Source organism: Equus caballus, chromosome 4, assembly GCF_041296265.1.
Source record: "Equus caballus isolate H_3958 breed thoroughbred chromosome 4, TB-T2T, whole genome shotgun sequence".
NCBI classification, from domain to species: Eukaryota; Metazoa; Chordata; class Mammalia; order Perissodactyla; family Equidae; genus Equus; species Equus caballus.
The window spans coordinates 25,002,250-25,020,424 of NC_091687.1; the positions used below are offsets into that span (position 1 = coordinate 25,002,250).

The window sequence follows — 18,175 nt, forward strand, 5'->3', positions numbered from 1 at the left end:
TTCTCTCAATTCCAGTTTCCAACTTCTCGATAAGATCTTTGAGTCCTCTGCGAAATACAAGTGACTTCAAATAAAAGCCAATAGTTTGGAGAAAGAGACAAGCAGTGTGATGTTATACATTCCATGATGGCCTATGATGGAGGGAAGCAAATCTGCAACCTCAGATTTCTGTGTTTAGTAAACTGCTTAGCATGCAGGGAACATTAACTATAGAATCCAAGTATAAACCAAGCCATCTTGACTAAAGAGCCTAACTCAAAAATAAATTATATATACGTGTGTCTGTGTATACCTTTGATTACGTGGAAAGAAGTTTCAACATAAAGATTGTGAAAACAAAATAGCCTATCAACCGCATGAAATAAAATCCTCATGCATTAATAAGATATTACAAACAAATATGCAGACTCTGAAATACAGAAAATAAAGGAAAATCAAGAATTCCATTAAATCTGCAGTTACATTCATACTCAACCACACCCCTGCTTCAGTTAAATTTTGGAAAATTCTCTGGCTGCTTTCTTTTTACTTTATTTTGGCTCTTATGTCTTTTCTTAATGTTCCAAAGCTTTTTGAAAGTACCAGTTCCTTCACTAAGCATTGAATTTGTAGGGGGTCATTCTGTGTTTTAATTTTAGTCACACTAAACACCCACTCAAGAATCTGAGCCAGTCATTTGATCTCCAAGTCTCAGCTGTACATAAGCACAAAGTCCTTTTCATACTCTTTTAAATTAAATAAGGCGTACATTTTCATCAATAAATTTTTAAAATAGTAAGATTTGCAGTGTAGCATATTCACACAGCTGTCCTTACACACAGGCGATTGATGCTTGGTTAATTTAGTGACTTTCATCTTATGGGTGTTTAATAAAGAGTTGCAGAATTGATTTTATCTCTTCTGCCTTATTCCTCAATGCCTAAAATTTCTTTAACAAGACACAGTGCTTAACTAGACACAAAGGTTAAAATCTGAGTGCCTCTTGAGATGTAGAACATTGGCTTAAATTCATACCAAGTTGTAAATGACCTTTTGGTAAACTAGATGTTGTTAGGTGAGACACATCACTAGGTTTGGAGCTTGGAGTGGTCCAGTATAGGATGAGAGTGGCTCATTCTTGCCATATTGAAGATCTTTCCAAGATTGACTCTGTTTTGTAGGTACATAGTAGAATTACAAATTGTTCTCAAAAAGCAGTCATCAACTTTTGTACATCCAAAAATTCCATAAGGTAAACTTTTAAGTAAATAAAGTAGGAAAACTACTCTCTACACTATAACTGTGAAACACAAAGAGTTTACTCAACAGGAAAAGGCAAATCCCCTAACTGAAAAGTAAATATAAGACGAGATCAGAAAAAAGTAATAGAGTATTCATTATTGGTAAGCATTCAAGGATTGTAAATTCTGGTCAAGATGTGAAATTAGTGTAGCCTTTCAAGCAATATGTATGAAGTACCTTGTGAATATTCACTTTTAACCTTCCTTTGTTAAAGTGAGACTCCTTTTAAGAACTCCTAAGGAGTATTCACAATTTGCATAAAGATTTATATGCAAGGAGGATCATGTTGATTGATTTGCGGATGTTGAAGCATCCCTGTGCCCCTGGTATGAATCCCACTTGATCATGATATATGATCCTTTTGATGTATTGCTGAATTTGAGTTGCCAAAATTTTGTTGAGGACTTTTGCATCTATGCTCATCAGCGATATTGCCATGTAGTTTTCCTTTTTTGTGTTGTCCTTGTCAGGCTTTGGTATCAGAATGAGGTTGACCTCGTAAAATGTGTTAGGCAGTGTTCCATCTTCCCTAAATTTTTTGGAATAGCTTGAAAAGGATAGGTAGTAAATCCTGTCTGAAAATTTGGTAGAATTCCCCAGGGAAGCCATCTGGTCCTGGGGTTTCATTCTTTGGGATGCTTTTGATTACTGTTTCAATCTCTTTCCTTGTGATTGGTCTCTTCAGATTGTCTGTTTCTTCCTGATTTAGCTTTGGGAGGTTGAAAGAGTCTAAGAATTTATCCATTTCCTCTAGATTATCTATTTTCTTTGTGCATAATTTTTCGTACTATTTTCTTATAATCCGTTGTATGTCTGTAGTGTCTGTTGTTACTTCTCTTTCAATTCTGATTTTGTTTATCTGAGCTCTCTCTCTTTTTTTCTTTGTAAGTCTGTCTAGGGGTTAGTCAATTTTATTTATCTTCTCAAAGAACCAGCTCTTTGTTTCATTGATCTTTCTACTGCCTTTTTGGTCAATAGCATTTATTTCTGCTCTTATTTTTAGTATTTCTCTTCTTCTGCTGACTGTGGGCTTTGTTTGTTCTTCTTTTTGTAATTCAGTTAGATGTAATTTGAGATTGCTTATTTGGGATTTTTCTTGTGTGTTAAGGGGTGCATGTATTGCGATCAATTTCCTTCTTAATATAGCTTTAGCTGACTCTCATATCAGTTGGTATGGTATGTTTTCATTTTCATTTGTCTCCAGATATTTTTTGATTTCTCCTTAATTTTTTCAATGATCCATTGCTTGTTCAATAGCATGTTGTTTAGTCTCCACATCTTTGTCCCTAAGTTTTTTTCTTATAATTAATTTCTAGCATTATAGCATTGTGATGGGAAAAGATGGTTGTTGTTATCTCAATTTTCTTAAATTCATTGAGGCTTACCTTGTTTCCCAACATATGGTCTATCCTTGAGAGTGTTCTCTGCCCACTTCAGAAGAGTGTGTATTCCGCTGTTTTTGGATGGAGTGTTCTATATATGTCTATTAAATCCAACTGTTTTAGCTTTTCATTTAATTCCACCGTTTCCTTGTTGATTTTCTGTCTGGATGATCTATCCATTGATGTGAGCAGAGAGTTGAGGTCCCCTACTTTTATTGTGTTATTATTAATATCTCCTTTTAGGTTTGTTAATAGTTGCTTTATGAACTTTGGTGCTCCTGGGTTGGGTGCATAGATATTTATAAGAGTTATTTCTTCTAGATGGAGTGTCCCTTTGATCGTTATATACTACCCATCTTTGTCTCTCTTTATGTGTCTTATCTTGAAGCCTACTTTTTCTGATATAAGTATTCCAACAGCTGCTTTCTTTTGTTTGCCATTAGCTTGGAGTATCATCTTCCATCCCTTCCCTCTGAGCCTGTCTTTGTCATTGGAGCTGAGATGTGTTTCCTGGAGGCAGCATATTGTTGGGTCTTGTTCTTTAATCCATCTTTTTATCCTTCTGTGTCTTTTTATTGGAGCATTCACTCCATTTACATTTAGGGTGATTACTGATGTGTGAGGCCTTAATGCTGTCATTTTATTACTCGTTTTCCAGTTTTCCTGCATTTCCTTTGCTGCTCATCCTGTGTGTTTTGGTCTACCCATTGAATTATGTAGTTTTTTATGATGTGTTTCTTTGTTTTCTCCTTATTTATTATTTGTGTCTCTGTTGTGCTTTTTTGTTTAATGGTTACCCTGAGGTTTGTATTCACAATCTCGTGTATAAGATAGTCCATTTTCTGATGGTCTCTTATTTCTTTAAACTGATTCAGTCCCTTTCCTTCTCCTGTCCTAAGTTGTTTTTCTCCATCTTATTCCATCTTGTGTTGTGTGTTTGTGGTTAAAATGACAGGATTATCTTTGCTTTTGGTGTTTTCCTTCCCTTTAGCTTAATGCTACACTTGAATATTTGCTATCCTATTCTGATTCTGTGTACTTGTCTATCTCCTTTCTCTGTGTTTTGTGACCCTTTTCTCCCCCCCCCCCCCCCACCTTTTTTTTTTTTAGGTATGAAGGCCTTCTTGAGGAAGTCTTGTGGGGGGGTGTCTTGTGGCTACAAACTTCTTTAGCTTTTGCTTGTCTGGGAAAGTTTTTATTTCTCCCTCATATCTGAAGGCTATTTTTGCTGGATGGAGTATTTTTGGCTGAAATTTTTTGTCTTTTAAAGATTTGAATATGTCATTCCATTCTCTCTTAGCCTGTAAGTTTTCTGCAGAGAAATCCACTGAAAGCCTTTTGCCTTGTAGGTTATCTTCTTCTGCCTTGTTGCCGTTCTTTGCCATTCATTTTTGCCTGTTTTACTACTATATGCCTTGCAGTAGATCTTTTTATCTAGGAGATCTGGAAGCCTCTTCCACACAGATTTCTCTCTCTTTCCCTAGGTTTGGGAAGTTCTCTGCTATTATTTCTTTGTACAAGCTTTCTGCTCCATTCTTCTCTTCTTTTCCTGGAATACTTATAATTCTTATGTTGCATTTCCTAATTGAGTGGAATATTTCTCAGAGAGTTTCCTCATTTCTTTTTAGTCTTAATTTTCTCTCCTCCTCTGTTTGGAGCATTTCAACATGTCTATCTTTGATTATGCTGATATGGTCCTCAATGAAGTCCACTTCAGTGTTCAGGGACTCTGTATTTTGTTTTATCTCTTCCATTGTGTCTTTTATCTCTAATATTTCTGATTGATTCTTCTTTATAGTTTCAATGTCTTTTGTGAAGTAGCTCCTGAACTCACTGAATTGTTTCTCTATATTCTCTTTTATCTCATTGAGATTTTTGATGATAGCTATTTTGAATTCATTATCATTTAGATTACATATTTCTCTGTCCTCAGGACTGAATTCTGGGTACTTGTCGTTTTTTCTTTGGTCTGGAGATTTGATGTAATTTTTGATATTGCTAGAGGAGGTGGTTTGGGTCTTACACATCCTGATATTATTTGGTTGCAGTTAACACCTGTCACTACTGGGTTGGGGTCAAGAGCCTGGTGTTCTGAGCCCTCTGCCTTCAGCTGAGATCCCAGGCAGCAGGCATGGGGCAGGTGGGGGGAGGGGTGATTTCTACTGCATGCGCTCCAGGCTTTCTTGCTCTGCTCTGGCTATCTGGTCTCCTGGGGTGTTGGCTTGATGCGGTCACACTCTGCAAAAGCTCTCCCCACATAGAGGTCTTCCCTCTAGGCTGCAGTGGCCCTTGGGGGTCCTTGATGTTCCCACAAATAAACTTCTCCTCCCCCATTCCTTCCCTCACAAGCCTCCCTCAGTCATGGATTGCAGTCTTTAGCAGAGGGAGTGAAGTTCTCTCTTACCCTATTCCAGCTCCTCCAAAGGGGGCTCCAGCCTCTCCACCCTCCATTGTATGGCTGTATCTCTCTCCAATGTTTTTATGTTGTGTAAGGATGTTCTCTGTTGGAGTATGAATCCCCCTTTTCATGGTATGTTGGAGGGGAGAAAGTCCTGGGCAAGTTCACTCCACCATGATGCTGATGTCACTCCAAAGTTTGTACTTTTTTGACCAACAGCTCCCCATTTCCTCCATGCCTCCCTTCCTGGTAAGCATCCTTCAGCTCTCTGTTTCTACAGTTGGCTTTTTTAGATTCCACATATAAGTGCTATAATACAGTATTTGTCTTTCTCTGTTTGATATTTCACTTAGCATAATGTCCTGTAGGACTAACCATGTTGTAGAAAATGACAGGATTTTGTTCTTTTTCGTGGCTGTATAATATTCCGTATATGTATATGTATATTTGTATCTCTCACAATTTCTTTATTCATTCATCAGTTGATGGGCACTTCGGTTGTTTCCATATCTTGGCTATTGTGAATAATGCTGTGATAAAAATTGGGGTGCAAATATCTCTTCAATATCCTGTTTTCATTTCCTTTGGATATATACCCAGAAGTGGGATTACTGGATTATGTGGTAATTCTATTTTTACTTTCTTGAAGAATCTCCATACTGTTTTCCATAGTGGCTATACCAATTCACATACCCACCAACAGTGTACGAGGGTCACATCTACGCCAACACTCACCTTTTGATAATAGCCATTCTAACAGGTATGAGGTGATACCTCATTGTGGTTTTAATTTGGGTGTCCCTGATGATTAATGATGTTGAGCACCTTTTTATCTACCTGTTATCCATTTATGTCTTCTTCAAAACAAGTTCAGTTGTTTTGCCCATTTTTTAAATTGGATTATTTGTGTTTCTTGTACTATCGTTGAGTTGTATGAGTTCCTTATATATTTTAGGTATTAGTTCTTTGTCAGATACATAGTTTGCAAACATATTCTCCCAGTCCATTGGTTGCCTTTTCATTTTGTTGATTGTTTCTTTTGCTCTACAGAAGCTTTTTAGTTGGATGTAGTCCCACTTTGTACTTTTGTCTTTGTTGCTTGTGCCTTTGGTGTCATATCTAAAAAATTCTTCCTTAACACCATTGTCAAAGACTCTCTTCCCTATATTTTCTTTTGGGAGTATTATGCTTTTAGGTCTTATTTTTTTTTTTTTTAAGATTGGCACCTGAGCTAACATCTCTTGCCAATCTTCTTTTTTCTTTTCTTCTTTTTCTCCTCCCCAAAGCCCCCCTGGACATAGTTGTGTATTCTAGTTGGAGGTCCTTCTGGCTCTGCTTGTGGGACGCTGCCTCATCATGGCTTGATGAGCAGTGCTAGTTCTGTGCCCAGGATCTGATCCAGCAAGGCGAACTTAACCACTTGGCCATAGGGCCAGCTCCTCAGGTCTTTTCTTTAAATCTTCAATCCATTTAATTTTTGAGAGTGGTGTAAGTTATGGGTCCAGTTTAATTTTTCTACCTTTGGTTATCCAGTTTTCTCCACAGCATTTATTGAAGAGACTATCTTTTCCACATTGGGTATTTTTGACACCTTCATAAAATATTACTTGGCCAGGCCTGTAGGGCTTTATTTCTGGGCTCTTGATTTTGTTTCACTGGTCTGCATGTGTTTTTACACCAGTACCATACTGTTTTGATTACTGTAGCTTTGTAGTTTATTTTAAAATCAGGAAATGTGATGCTTTCTTTCTGAGGATTGCTTTCACTATTTGGGGTCTTCAGAGGTGCCATACAAACTTTAGGATTTTTTTTCTTAATTTCTATGAAAAATGCCATTGGAATTTTGATAGGGATTGCATTGAGTCTATAGATGGCTTTGGGTAGTATGGACATTTAATAATATTAATTCTTCTTATCCATGAACTTGGGATATCTTTCCATTTGTTTGTGCCTTCTTCACTTTATTTCATCAGAGTCTTATAGTTTTCACTGTACAGGTCTTTCACCTCCTTGGTAGAATTTATTTCTAAATATTTTGTTGCTTTTAATGCTATCGTGAATGGGATTTTTTTTCTCCATTTCTTTTTCAGATATTTTGTTTCTAGTATGTAGAAATGCAACTGATTTCCATATGTTAATTTTATATACTGCAACTTTACTGAATTTGTTGATTAGTTCTGACAGATTTTTGCTGGGTCTTCTCTATATAAGATCATATCATCTGCAGATATAGACAGTTTTACTTCTTCCATTCTCATTTGAATGCCTTTTATTTATCTTGCCTGATTGCTCTAGCTAGGACCTTGAATACTATGTTGAATAAGAGTAATTAGAGTGCATCCTCTTGTCTTGGTCCTGATCTTCAAGAAAAAGCTTTCAACCTTTTACCATTGAGTGTGATGTTGGCTGTAGCCATGTTGTATGTGGTCTTTATTATGTTAAAGTATGTTCCTTCTTACCCAGTTTTTTGAGTTTTATCATGAAAAGATGTATTTTGTCAAAGGTTTTTTTCTGTATCTATTGAGGGGATCCTATGATTTTTATCTTTCATTTTATTAATGTGGTGTATCACATGTGTTGATTTGTGTATGTTGAACCATGGTTGCATCCCAGGGTAAATCCCAGTGGATCATGGTGTAAGAGCCTTTTAGTGTGTTTTTGAATTCATTTTTAAATATTTTATTGAGAATTTTTGCATCTATATTCATCAGGAATATTGGTATGTAGTTTTCTTTTATTGTAGTATCCTTATCTGGCTTTGATATCAAGATAATGCTGGTCTTGCATAACACTTTTGGGAATGTTCCCTCTTCACTTTTCTGGAAGAATTTAAAAGTCTTGGTGTTAATTTTTATTTAAATGTTTAGTAGAATTTACCAGTGAAACCATGTCATCTGGGCTTTTATTTTTTGGGAGGTTTTTGATTACTCATTCAATCTCCTTATCCCTTATTGATCTGTTCATATTTTCTCTTTCTTCCTTATTCAGCCCTGGTTAGTTGTATGTTTCAAGGCATTTATACATTTCTTCTAGGTTACGCATTTTGTTGACATAATATTGTTCATAGTAGCCTCACGTGATTCTTTGTATGTCTTTAGTATCACTTGTAATATGTCCTCTTTCATTTCTATTTTTATTTGAATCTCCTTTCTTTTTTTCTTAGTCTAGCTAGAGATGTGTCATATTTTTTATGCTTTTAAAAAATCAGCTCTTAGTTTTGTTGATCATTTCTATTATTTCTCTGGTTTCTGTTTCATTTATTTCTGCTTTGATTATTGTTATTTCTTTTCTTCTGCTAACTTTGGGCTTATTTCTTCTTATTCCTTGAGATATAAATTTAGGTTGTTCATTTAAGATCTTTCTTTTTCCTCAGTATAGGCGTTTATTGCTGTAAACATTTCTCTTAGAACTGCTTTTACAATATCCCATAAATTTTGATATGTTGTGTTTCAGTTTTTATTTGTTCCAAGGTGTTTTTTTATTTCTGTTTTGATTTCTTCTTTTACCCTTGGTTGTTCAGGAGTGTGTTGTTTAATTTCCACACATATGTAGATTTTCCTGTTTTCTTCTTATTGTTTATTTCCAGTTTCATACCATTGTCAGAAAAGTTACTTGGTATGATGCTGTGATGCTGAAAGCTATGCCACCCATATTTCAAATATCAGCAAGGTCGCCTTTGGTGACAGATTTCAGCAGAGCTTCCAGAATAAAACACACTAGGAAGAAGGACCTGGCCACCAAAATTTAGCCATGAAAATCCTATGAATAGCAGCAGAGCATTGTCTGATATATTGCTGAAAGATAAGAGAATGATTCAAATGGACTGGGCAGGGTTTCACTCTGCTGTATACAGGGTTGCTAGGGGTTGAAATCAATTTGACAACATTATCAACAAAAGTGACTTCAATCTTCTTAAATTTGGTAAGATTTGTTTTGTGGTCTATCATATGATCTATCCCTGAGAATGTTCCCTGTGCACTTGGGAAGAATGTACATTCTGTTTTTGTTCTATGGAATGTCTCATATATGTCTGTTACATCCATTTGGTCTAATGTCTGGCTAAAGTCCAATGTCTCCTTGTTGATTTTCTCTCAGGATCATCTATCCATTGTTGAAAGTTGGGTATTAAAGTCTCTTACTATTGCTGTATTGTCTGTTTCTTCCTTCAGCTCAATTATCATTTGCTTAATATATTTAAGTGGTCTTATGTTGAGTGCCTATGTAATTGTTATGTCTTCTTGCAGAGTTGACCTCTTATCTTTCTATAATCATCTTGTCTCATGTTACTGTTTTTTACTTAAAGTCTCTTTTTTTCTGATATAAGTATAGCTGCTTCTGCTTTCTTTTGGTTTCCACTTCATGGACTATCTTTTTTCATCCCTTCACATTGAGCCTATGTCTGTCCTTAAAGATGAAGTGAGTCTCTTGTAGGCAGTATATAGTTGGACCTTGTTTTTTGATCCATCTAGCCACTCTGTGCATTTTGATTGGAGAGCTCCATCCACTTACATTTAGAGTTGTGCACTGCATAATGACATTTCAATCACTGAGAGAATGCATATATGATGATGGTCCCATAAGATTATAATGGAGCTGAAAAATTTCTATCACCTAGTGATGTCATGGGCATCATAACGTAGCACAATGCATTACTCACATGTTTGTGGTGATGCTGGTGTAAATAAACCTACTGAGCTGCCAGTGATATAAAAGTATAGCAGATAAATCATATATAGTACATAATGCTTGATAATAAATGACTGTAGTACTGGTTCATATATTTACTATACTATACTTTTTACCATTATTTTAGAGTATACTCTTTCTACTTATAAAAAAGTTTACTGGAAAGCAGTATGCCGTGTTATGCCAGCAGCAGCCTTATACATCTCATGTTTCCTGCATCTCTTGATTGCATCATTTTCTTTTGTGCTTGATTTAAGCACACTATGACTTTCACACAATGATGAAATCACCTAACAATGCATTTCTCAGACTGTGTCCTTGTCATTAAGCAATACGTGACTATAATTATGGATAGGTAAGCACTTCCTAGTGCCATGTTTTGCATTGCTTTTCACCTGTTTTGTAGTTTCCTTGTTCCTTTTTGACTCTCTTGCTGCATTCTTTTGTGAATTAGTGGTTTCCCATCAATGGATGTTCTGATTCCCTAATCTTTATTTTTTGTGAGTCTACTTTAATTTTTTGCTTTGTGGTTACCATGAGACTTACATAAAATATCTTATAGGTAAAGGAGTCTATTTTATGCTAAAGGTTAACTTCCGTCACTTACAAAACCTCTACCTTTTTATGTTGTTTTGTCACCATTTGCCTCTTTTTGTATTGTGTATTCATTAACAAATTATAGTGGCTATAGTTATTTTTGATGCTTTTGTTCTAACCTTTATGCTAGACTTAAGTGGTTAACACACCATGGTGTTACAGTGTTAGAGTTTTCTGATTTTGACTACATATTTGTCTTTATCAGTGTGTTTTATATTTTCACATGTTTTCGTGTTACTAGTTAGCTTCCTTCATTTCAGCTTAAAGAACTCCTTTCAGCATTTCTTGTTAGGTAGTTGTAGTGGTGATAATTTCGTTAGCTCTTGTTTGTCTGAGAAAGTCTTTATTTCTCCTTCATTCCTGAAGGATAACTTTACCAGACAGTGTATTCTTGGTTGGCATTTTTTTTCTTTCAGCACTTTAAAAATATCATCAAACTTTCCTGAAATGTAAGATTTCTGCTGACAGATTTGCTGATATCCCTTTGAGTGTTCCTTTGTAGGTTACAATGTTCTTTTCTCTTGCTGCCTTTTGGTTTCTCTCTTTGCGTACAATTTTTGATAGTTTTATTATAATATGTGTTGGGGAAGTCATTTTAGATTGAAATAATGGGATAATCTATTAGCTTTGTGAACTTGGATGTCCAAATCTGTTTTCAGGTTTCGGAAGTTCTCAGCTGTTATTTCTTTAAATAAACTTTCTGCTCTCTTCTCCCTCTCTTCTCCTTCTGGAATTCTGATGATTTGGATATTGTTGGGGTTTTGTTGAAAATGTCTTATAGATACTGTAGGCTTTTTTCACTCTTTTCTCTTTTTTCTCCTCAGAGTCAGTTATTTCAAAGTTCCTATCCTTTATATCACTGATTCTATCTTCCATTTGGTCTACTCTGTTTTTGATGCTCTCTATTGCAGTTTTCACTTCAATCATTGAATTCTTCACCTCCGGAATTGCTCTTCCATTCTTTTTTGTTATTTCTATCTCTTTGTTGAATTTCTCATTTTGATAATTTATTGTTTTCCTGATTTCATCAGTTGTCTTGCTGTGTTTTTTGGTAGCTCATTGATTTTCCTTAAAACAGCTATTTTGAATTCTTTATTGGGTGAGTCATAGATTTTCATGTCTTTGGGTTCAGTTTCTGGAAGATTATTGTGATCTTTTGCTGATGTCATGTTTCCTTGATTTTTCATGTATCTGATAGAGTCCAGAATGCATCAGCTGGAACTGCATCTTTTTAATGAGTGACCTCTGGGGGTCCTTTATGCCACTTTCCCAAATTGCTCTTCAGTCACAAAGTGCCCTCTTTAATGCTCTGGATGCCATTTGAGAGAAGTGAGTCTCTTCAGCACAGATTTGGAGACTGGGAATTCACTCACCTTCTCTCCCTTTCCCCTGTGGGAGAAGTCCTGGGCCATCTATTTAGCCCTAAGCTGTGCTACCCTGGGGAAGGAGTAACGTCGACAAAGAAAACCTGTTCCATTTAAGTACTTCAGTGCAGCCGAACTCGTGTTTGTTTTGTTTTGTTTTTAAATTCTGTGGAGTGTTGGAATTTCTTCTCTGGACATCTGAACTTCCACAAAAGCTCTCTCATCTAAAGGTGACTGCCCAAGTCACTGTTCTGCAGGCACCCCTGGACCACAGGTGAGAGGCCAAAAACAGTTCACTGTCTTCTTTAGGTTCCATAGGTGGTACTGAAATCCATTTGCCTATTATTTGCTGCGCTGGTGGGCTAGACTCAACATGGGTCCCTTGGTGTAAGTTGCTGCATTCTACAACTCACCCAAAGGCACTTCTGTTTGTGGATGGATGCCTAATTTTGTTGTTTTAAGGGCTGCACAGAAACGAGGAACTTCTTATGCTGCCATGATGTTGACATCAGTCTGGTTTAGGTTATTAATATTTATCCTTATTAACTTTTTCCTGAATGTTCACAAGAGATTTCTGGATGAGAGATTTCTTATTATTTACCAGACAGAAGATAACCAGTGAGTGATTCCCTGTGTCTTAGGTGTTACCTTTGGGGCAATGCAATGAAAGCAGGTCAACTGTTCTACATATACAAGGTCCATATTGTAGGCAAGGAATGAATAAAAATATGATTTCTGTGCTTTTTATAAACAGGAAAGAGGCAGCTATCTCCCTTTCCCCTTCTGAGAGAGTTTCATTGGAAATATCTGATTGTAAGTCTTTGAAATATAAATAAATCTCTCTATGAAAAAGATAAGCCCATTCGTGTTACAATTGTGAAATGTCTCCTTGTTCTAGGGCCTCATCCCCCTTTTCTAGAGGTAAACACGTACCTCTAGAATTAAGTAAACCTCTCTGGAGTTCTCCCAATGTATACAATTGTAACTTAATTCCTAGGTTTTGCTTTTAGTCTAGAATCCCAAATTTCAGTAAAATTTGCCCTGAAAGCCCTACCTGTACAGTAACATGAGAACATTTTCTCTATAATTCTACAGAGAGAATTTCATTATGATAATGAATCAGTTCACCACAAAGACATATCAGTCGTAAATTTGTCTGTGTCTAATAACAATTTCAAAATACACAAAAGCAAAAAAAAAAAACCAATTAAAGAGATACATAATTTTACAATCATAGTCAGGATTTTAATACTGCTCAGCAATTGATATAGCAACTAGAGTTTTCAAAAATCAGCCAAGGCAGAAAAATCTGAACAATGCTATCAACTACATGTTTAAAAACATTGCAAAATTTCCCATGAGAAAGACCACCAGCAGTGAATAAGAACAACTGTTTCCTTAGCTCTTAGCAGCTTTGGGACTTAATATTTTTTAAAAATTTTTTTTACTTGTTAATCTGATAGACAAATCATGGTACTTGTACTTATCTGCATTTCACTAATTGCTAAGTGATTGAACATTTTTCCATATGCTTGTCATTTGATTTATTTCTTTTTATGAAGTACATTGATCATTTTAGGTCTATTTCTGTAGTGTTAGAGTCTTTTAAAAAATTTATAATGTCTTACATTGCAAATATTTCCCCCAGGTCATTAACTTGTAAACCATCTTTCTTATGTTCTTTAACTTATAGAAGTTAAAATGTTTGTATAGTCAAATGTATCTTTTTTTTCTTTTCTAGTTTTTTTCCTTGGTTTCTGCAACTTATTTTTTGTGATCCCACTTATGACTTATAGTTCATATAGGGCATTATCTCATTTAAAACATACTTTATAAAAGCCAAGGTAGACTCCAACCAATGAAACCTTGAAATCGGCCAGGTAATATAATTTCTGTCTGTTATGCTCTTACAACTTAAGCTGTTAGCTAAAATATTTATTACAATATTGTCCTAGTCTTGTGCAATTTAAATTTATGTCTCCTTTTGGTTCTCAGATCATTCATAATTTCACAAGGCGAATCCAGAGCAAAATCAAAGATCTTCTACAGCAAATGGAAGAAGGGCTGAAGACAGCTGATCCGCATGATTGCTCTGCTTATACTGGTTGGACAGGTGAGAATATGGGCATAACTAACTGGTATGTTTTATTCTTGGATTATGATATATAAGACTTGGCTTTGAAAGTTTTTTTTCGTTTATGATGGTAAAGTTTTGTGCCTTTTAAATGAAGCCTTCAACTGTCTTCATTGATGAGATGCTTTGGAATTTTATTTCTAAAGAAATTCTTCCTGCCTGAAGTTTGAACTTTAATATGTAGTATGTCATATTTTTATAACATTGTTTATTTGACTTAATATATGGCTGTCAATGAAGATGGGTAATAAGAACAGACTTGCCCTAGGGTCAGATTCTTTGTTTACTTTTGTTGCTTTGATCTTTGTGACAAGTTGTAGTTGTGTGCTTTCTCTGGTCTGTTACACAGAAACTGTTTAACCTATTGCTTGTACTCATTTAACTCATTTGTATGCATAAAGATGTCTATTTTGATTTTGATAACAAACAAGCAACCAGTAATACCCTTCCCATCAAAAGACTTAATTTCAAAATTAGCTTACCTTAACTAATGTTTACATTCTTATTATATTACCATGTATTCAGAACATTGTACTAGTTATTTGAATAATATAAAGGAAATAAAAGACAGACCTTGTTCCGAGGGATTAGAGTGCAGTATGATTATTGCTAATGACAGTTTGCATATAAATTTATAGCCTTTTCTTGCTAAATTTTTATAGTTCAATCAATGCACAGCATAGACACAAGTATACATGTTAGAGTCACCATAAACCGATACCTGGTTTTGCAGTGCACAACCAAACATGATGGCCCTGATCATTTTGTGTTTTTCTTTATATTAATTTCTATGGTGCTTTATTTTATTTGCCTATTATGAATATAATATTTTTCAAACTTTTAAACCCAGACAGACATGGAGCTAGTTCACGTACAGAGTCAAAGAAATTTATGCTAAATGTAAAATTAGGTAATTTTGGCTAACTTGATGTAAAATACAAAGAATAAGGATATTTTGAAAGGAAAAATAACGTAGTTATTAGTGGCACAGGTTTCCCCTAAAAAGTCTTTATTTACAGCATTTTTTCTTGTTGTTGAAAAAAGGTTTTTCACTTCATGATTGTTAGGTCCCAAGTTGGCTGTGCATCAGAATCATCCAGAGAGCTTTATAATAAACAAAGATTATCAGTCTCCACCCCAGAACAATTATATCAAGAACTCTGGGGAGGATTCCAAGAATCGGTATTTCTTAAAAACCCCCATTTTTTGTCATCTTTTGGAATCAGTGATAGAGCCATCATGGAGGTACTTGCTTTGAATGGTTTAAAATATCATTCAGGGTTTTGGGGTTCAGATTGTGTTATGGAATCTGCTTAGACCCATATGTCCCTATCTTTTCTCCTAAAACTGTATAATATATGAAGAAGAATGAATGAAGTACACACAACTTATCCCTTTAGGCAAATTGTGAGATAGAGAAAACACAAATAATGGTAGGTGAAAGACAAACAGCATCCACGAGTGTGGAAAGCCATGGTGGTGTAGCAGGTGAGGGAAGCCAAAGGGTCCAGGGGTAGCAAACTCTATCCTGCCATTTCTGCCCTCCCAAATGAACAAATAATTATTCCTAGGAGTGAGCCACACCCTGAGGGGAAACTTTTGAGGGCATGTCTGAGTGCAAAGTGGGCAGGTAAAACTAGGAGAGACAAAACAAAAAGATATGGAGAATATACAGGCAACAGAGGTTATAGACTTAAAAAAAAAGCACTAGTCAAAAAGAGAGGGGATTAATTTACAAGGCAGAAGCTGCATCCCTGGTAGCACTGGCTGATGGTGTAGATAAGGAAGGAGGGAAATAGCAATGAAAGGAGCCCTTCTAAAACAAGAAAGAATATGAGAATCAAAAGAAATCTGGTTACCAAAAGTCACCATATATTGAATAAACTATTGATTGCTTAATAAGAAGAGGAAAACTGAGAGAGCTACCCTAACCATTTTCTTCTTCCGGAGAATCTTCCTATTAATAGTTGATCTAGAAAAATTCATCCAATTAAAATTTAAGAAAAAATTTAGCAATTGTATACATAATGTTAGGGGAAAAAATGAAAAATCAAAATTTTTTGTTAGAAGAAAAACACACCAGGAAAATGCCACTACAATGTGGAGAGAAGTTGCAGTATTTTCAACATTAATTTGGTAACTTAATTAACCAATAAGTTCATGAAGCAGAAATAAAAGAACTCAGAGAAGAGGTGGCAAGACAATAAGATGATGTGAAATAAGAATTGACAGACATAAGAAAAGAAAGTGAAGGAAAAGACAAAATCATTTCAGAAAAGAAGACTAAATTACAAGGAATTGAAGAAAGAACTGGCAGCACAGAAAGCACAGCAAACCATAAAAAGGGAAAAAAGTAACAAAGATAAATTGAAAAGAGAACTCCAGTTTCCTGTCTGGCATGTAAAAAATTTAGAAGTCACCACTCCATCCTATAAAGCAAAAAACTGAACAAACTGAGAAATCAACAGCTCTTCTTAGATTCATCAGAGAAGTGAGGTCACAGGGCAAACAGCTACACCAAATATTGGGAGATAAGACTGGCAGATTCAGAGAAATCACAATTTACCAGAGCAGAGACCCACAAGAGAAACCTCCGTGGGAACCAGTGTGGGGATAAGAAACCTAAACCGTAATTGATGAGTTGCAAGAGGCTCAGTGTGGACAAATCTGAGAGTTAAAAAAAACTCTAGGGGACCCTAAATAGTTGAAGCAATTTTGAGAAAGAATAAAGCTGGAAGCATCATGCTCTCAGATTTCAAACTATGTTACACAGCTTTAGTAATGAAAACACTATGGTATTGACATAAAAACAGACACATAGGTCAGTGGAACAGAATAGAGAGCACAGAAATAAACCCATGCATATATGGTCAATTAATTTATGACCAAGGAGCCAAGACTATATAATGGGGAGGGGACAATCTCTTCAATAAATGTTGCTGGGTAAACTGGAGAGCCACATGCAAAAGAATGAAACTAGACCACTATCTTACACCATACACAAAAATTAACTGAAAAGAGATAGAAGACTCAAACATAAGACCTGAAACCATAAAACTCCTGGAACATGGGTAGTGAGCTCCTTGACAGTAAGTTCCTTGATGAATTTTTGACTCTGACATCAAAAGCAAAGGCAAAAATAAGCAAGTGGGACTACATCAAACTAAAAAGCTTCTGCACAGCAAAGGAAACCATCAACAAAATGAAAAGCTAACCTAGTGAATGGGAGAAAATATTTGCAAATCATATAGCTGATAAGAAGTTAATATCCAGAATGTACAAAGAACTCATATAACTCAATAGCAAAAAAAAAAATCTGGATTAAATAATGGGCAGAGGAACTGAATATACATTTTTCCAGAGAAGATATACAGATGGGCAACAGACACATGAAAAAGTGCTCAACATCATTAATCATCAGGGAAATGCAAATCAAAAACACAATGAGGGGCCGGCCCCGTGGCCAAGTGGTTAAGTTCACGTCCTCCGCTGCGGCAGCCCAGGGTTTCGCTGGTTCAGATCCTGGGTGTGGACATGGCATCACTCATCAAGCCACGTTGAGGAGGCATCCTGCATACCACAACTAGAAGGACCCACAACTAAAATATACAATTATATACTGGGGGGGATTTGGGGAGAAAAAGCAGAAAAAAAATCCCACAATGAGATGTCACCTCAAACCTGTCAGAATGGCTATCATCAAAAAGACAAGAAATAATAAGTGTTGGTGAGGATGTGGAGAAAAGGGAAGACTTGTGCACTGTTGGTGCAAATGTAAATTGGTATAGCCACTTGGAAAACGGTATAGAAGTTCCTCAAAAAAATTAAAAATGGAACTACCATATGATCTAGCAACTCCATTTCTGGATATTTATCCAAAGAAAATGAAAACACTAACAAAAAGATGTATGCACCCCCATGTTCATTGCAGCATTATTTACAATAGCTCAGATATGGAAACAACGTAAGTGTCCACTGCTGGATAGATGGATAAAGAAAATGTGATAGTTATACATATACAATGGAATATTACTCAGCCATAAAAAAGACTGAAATCTTGCCATTTGTGACAACATGGAAGTACCTCAAGAGCATTATGCTAAGTGAAATAAGTCAGACAGAGAAAGACACATATCTTAAGATCTCACTTCCATGGGGAATCTAAAAGAAAAAAAACCAAAAACACCTCATACATACAGAAAACAGACTGGTGGTTTCTGGAAGCAAGGAGGTAGGGGGATGAGAGAAATAGGTGAAGGGGGTCAAAAGGTCCAATCTTTCAGTTATAAAATAAATAAGTCATGGGGATGTAATGTACAACATGATGACTATG

General features: G+C 35.7%; 1 protein-coding gene across 5 annotated transcripts in view; it reads left to right on the top strand.

Moving 5' to 3' along the window:
* LANCL2 (LanC like glutathione S-transferase 2) overlaps nt 1–18,175 on the top strand; it is a 97,785-nt gene that overhangs the window by 33,660 nt on the left and 45,950 nt on the right. For 3 of the 5 annotated variants that reach the window (XM_070264451.1, XM_070264452.1, XM_023639070.2), the window contains 2 exons: nt 11,543–11,982; nt 13,704–13,821. In XM_070264451.1, coding sequence (XP_070120552.1) covers nt 13,761–13,821 — 61 coding nt within the window. In that variant the 5' untranslated portion in view covers nt 11,543–11,982; nt 13,704–13,760. The remainder of the gene's footprint in view (nt 1–11,542; nt 11,983–13,703; nt 13,822–18,175) is intronic. The other 2 variants (XM_070264453.1, XM_023639069.2) reach the window with 2 other exon arrangements.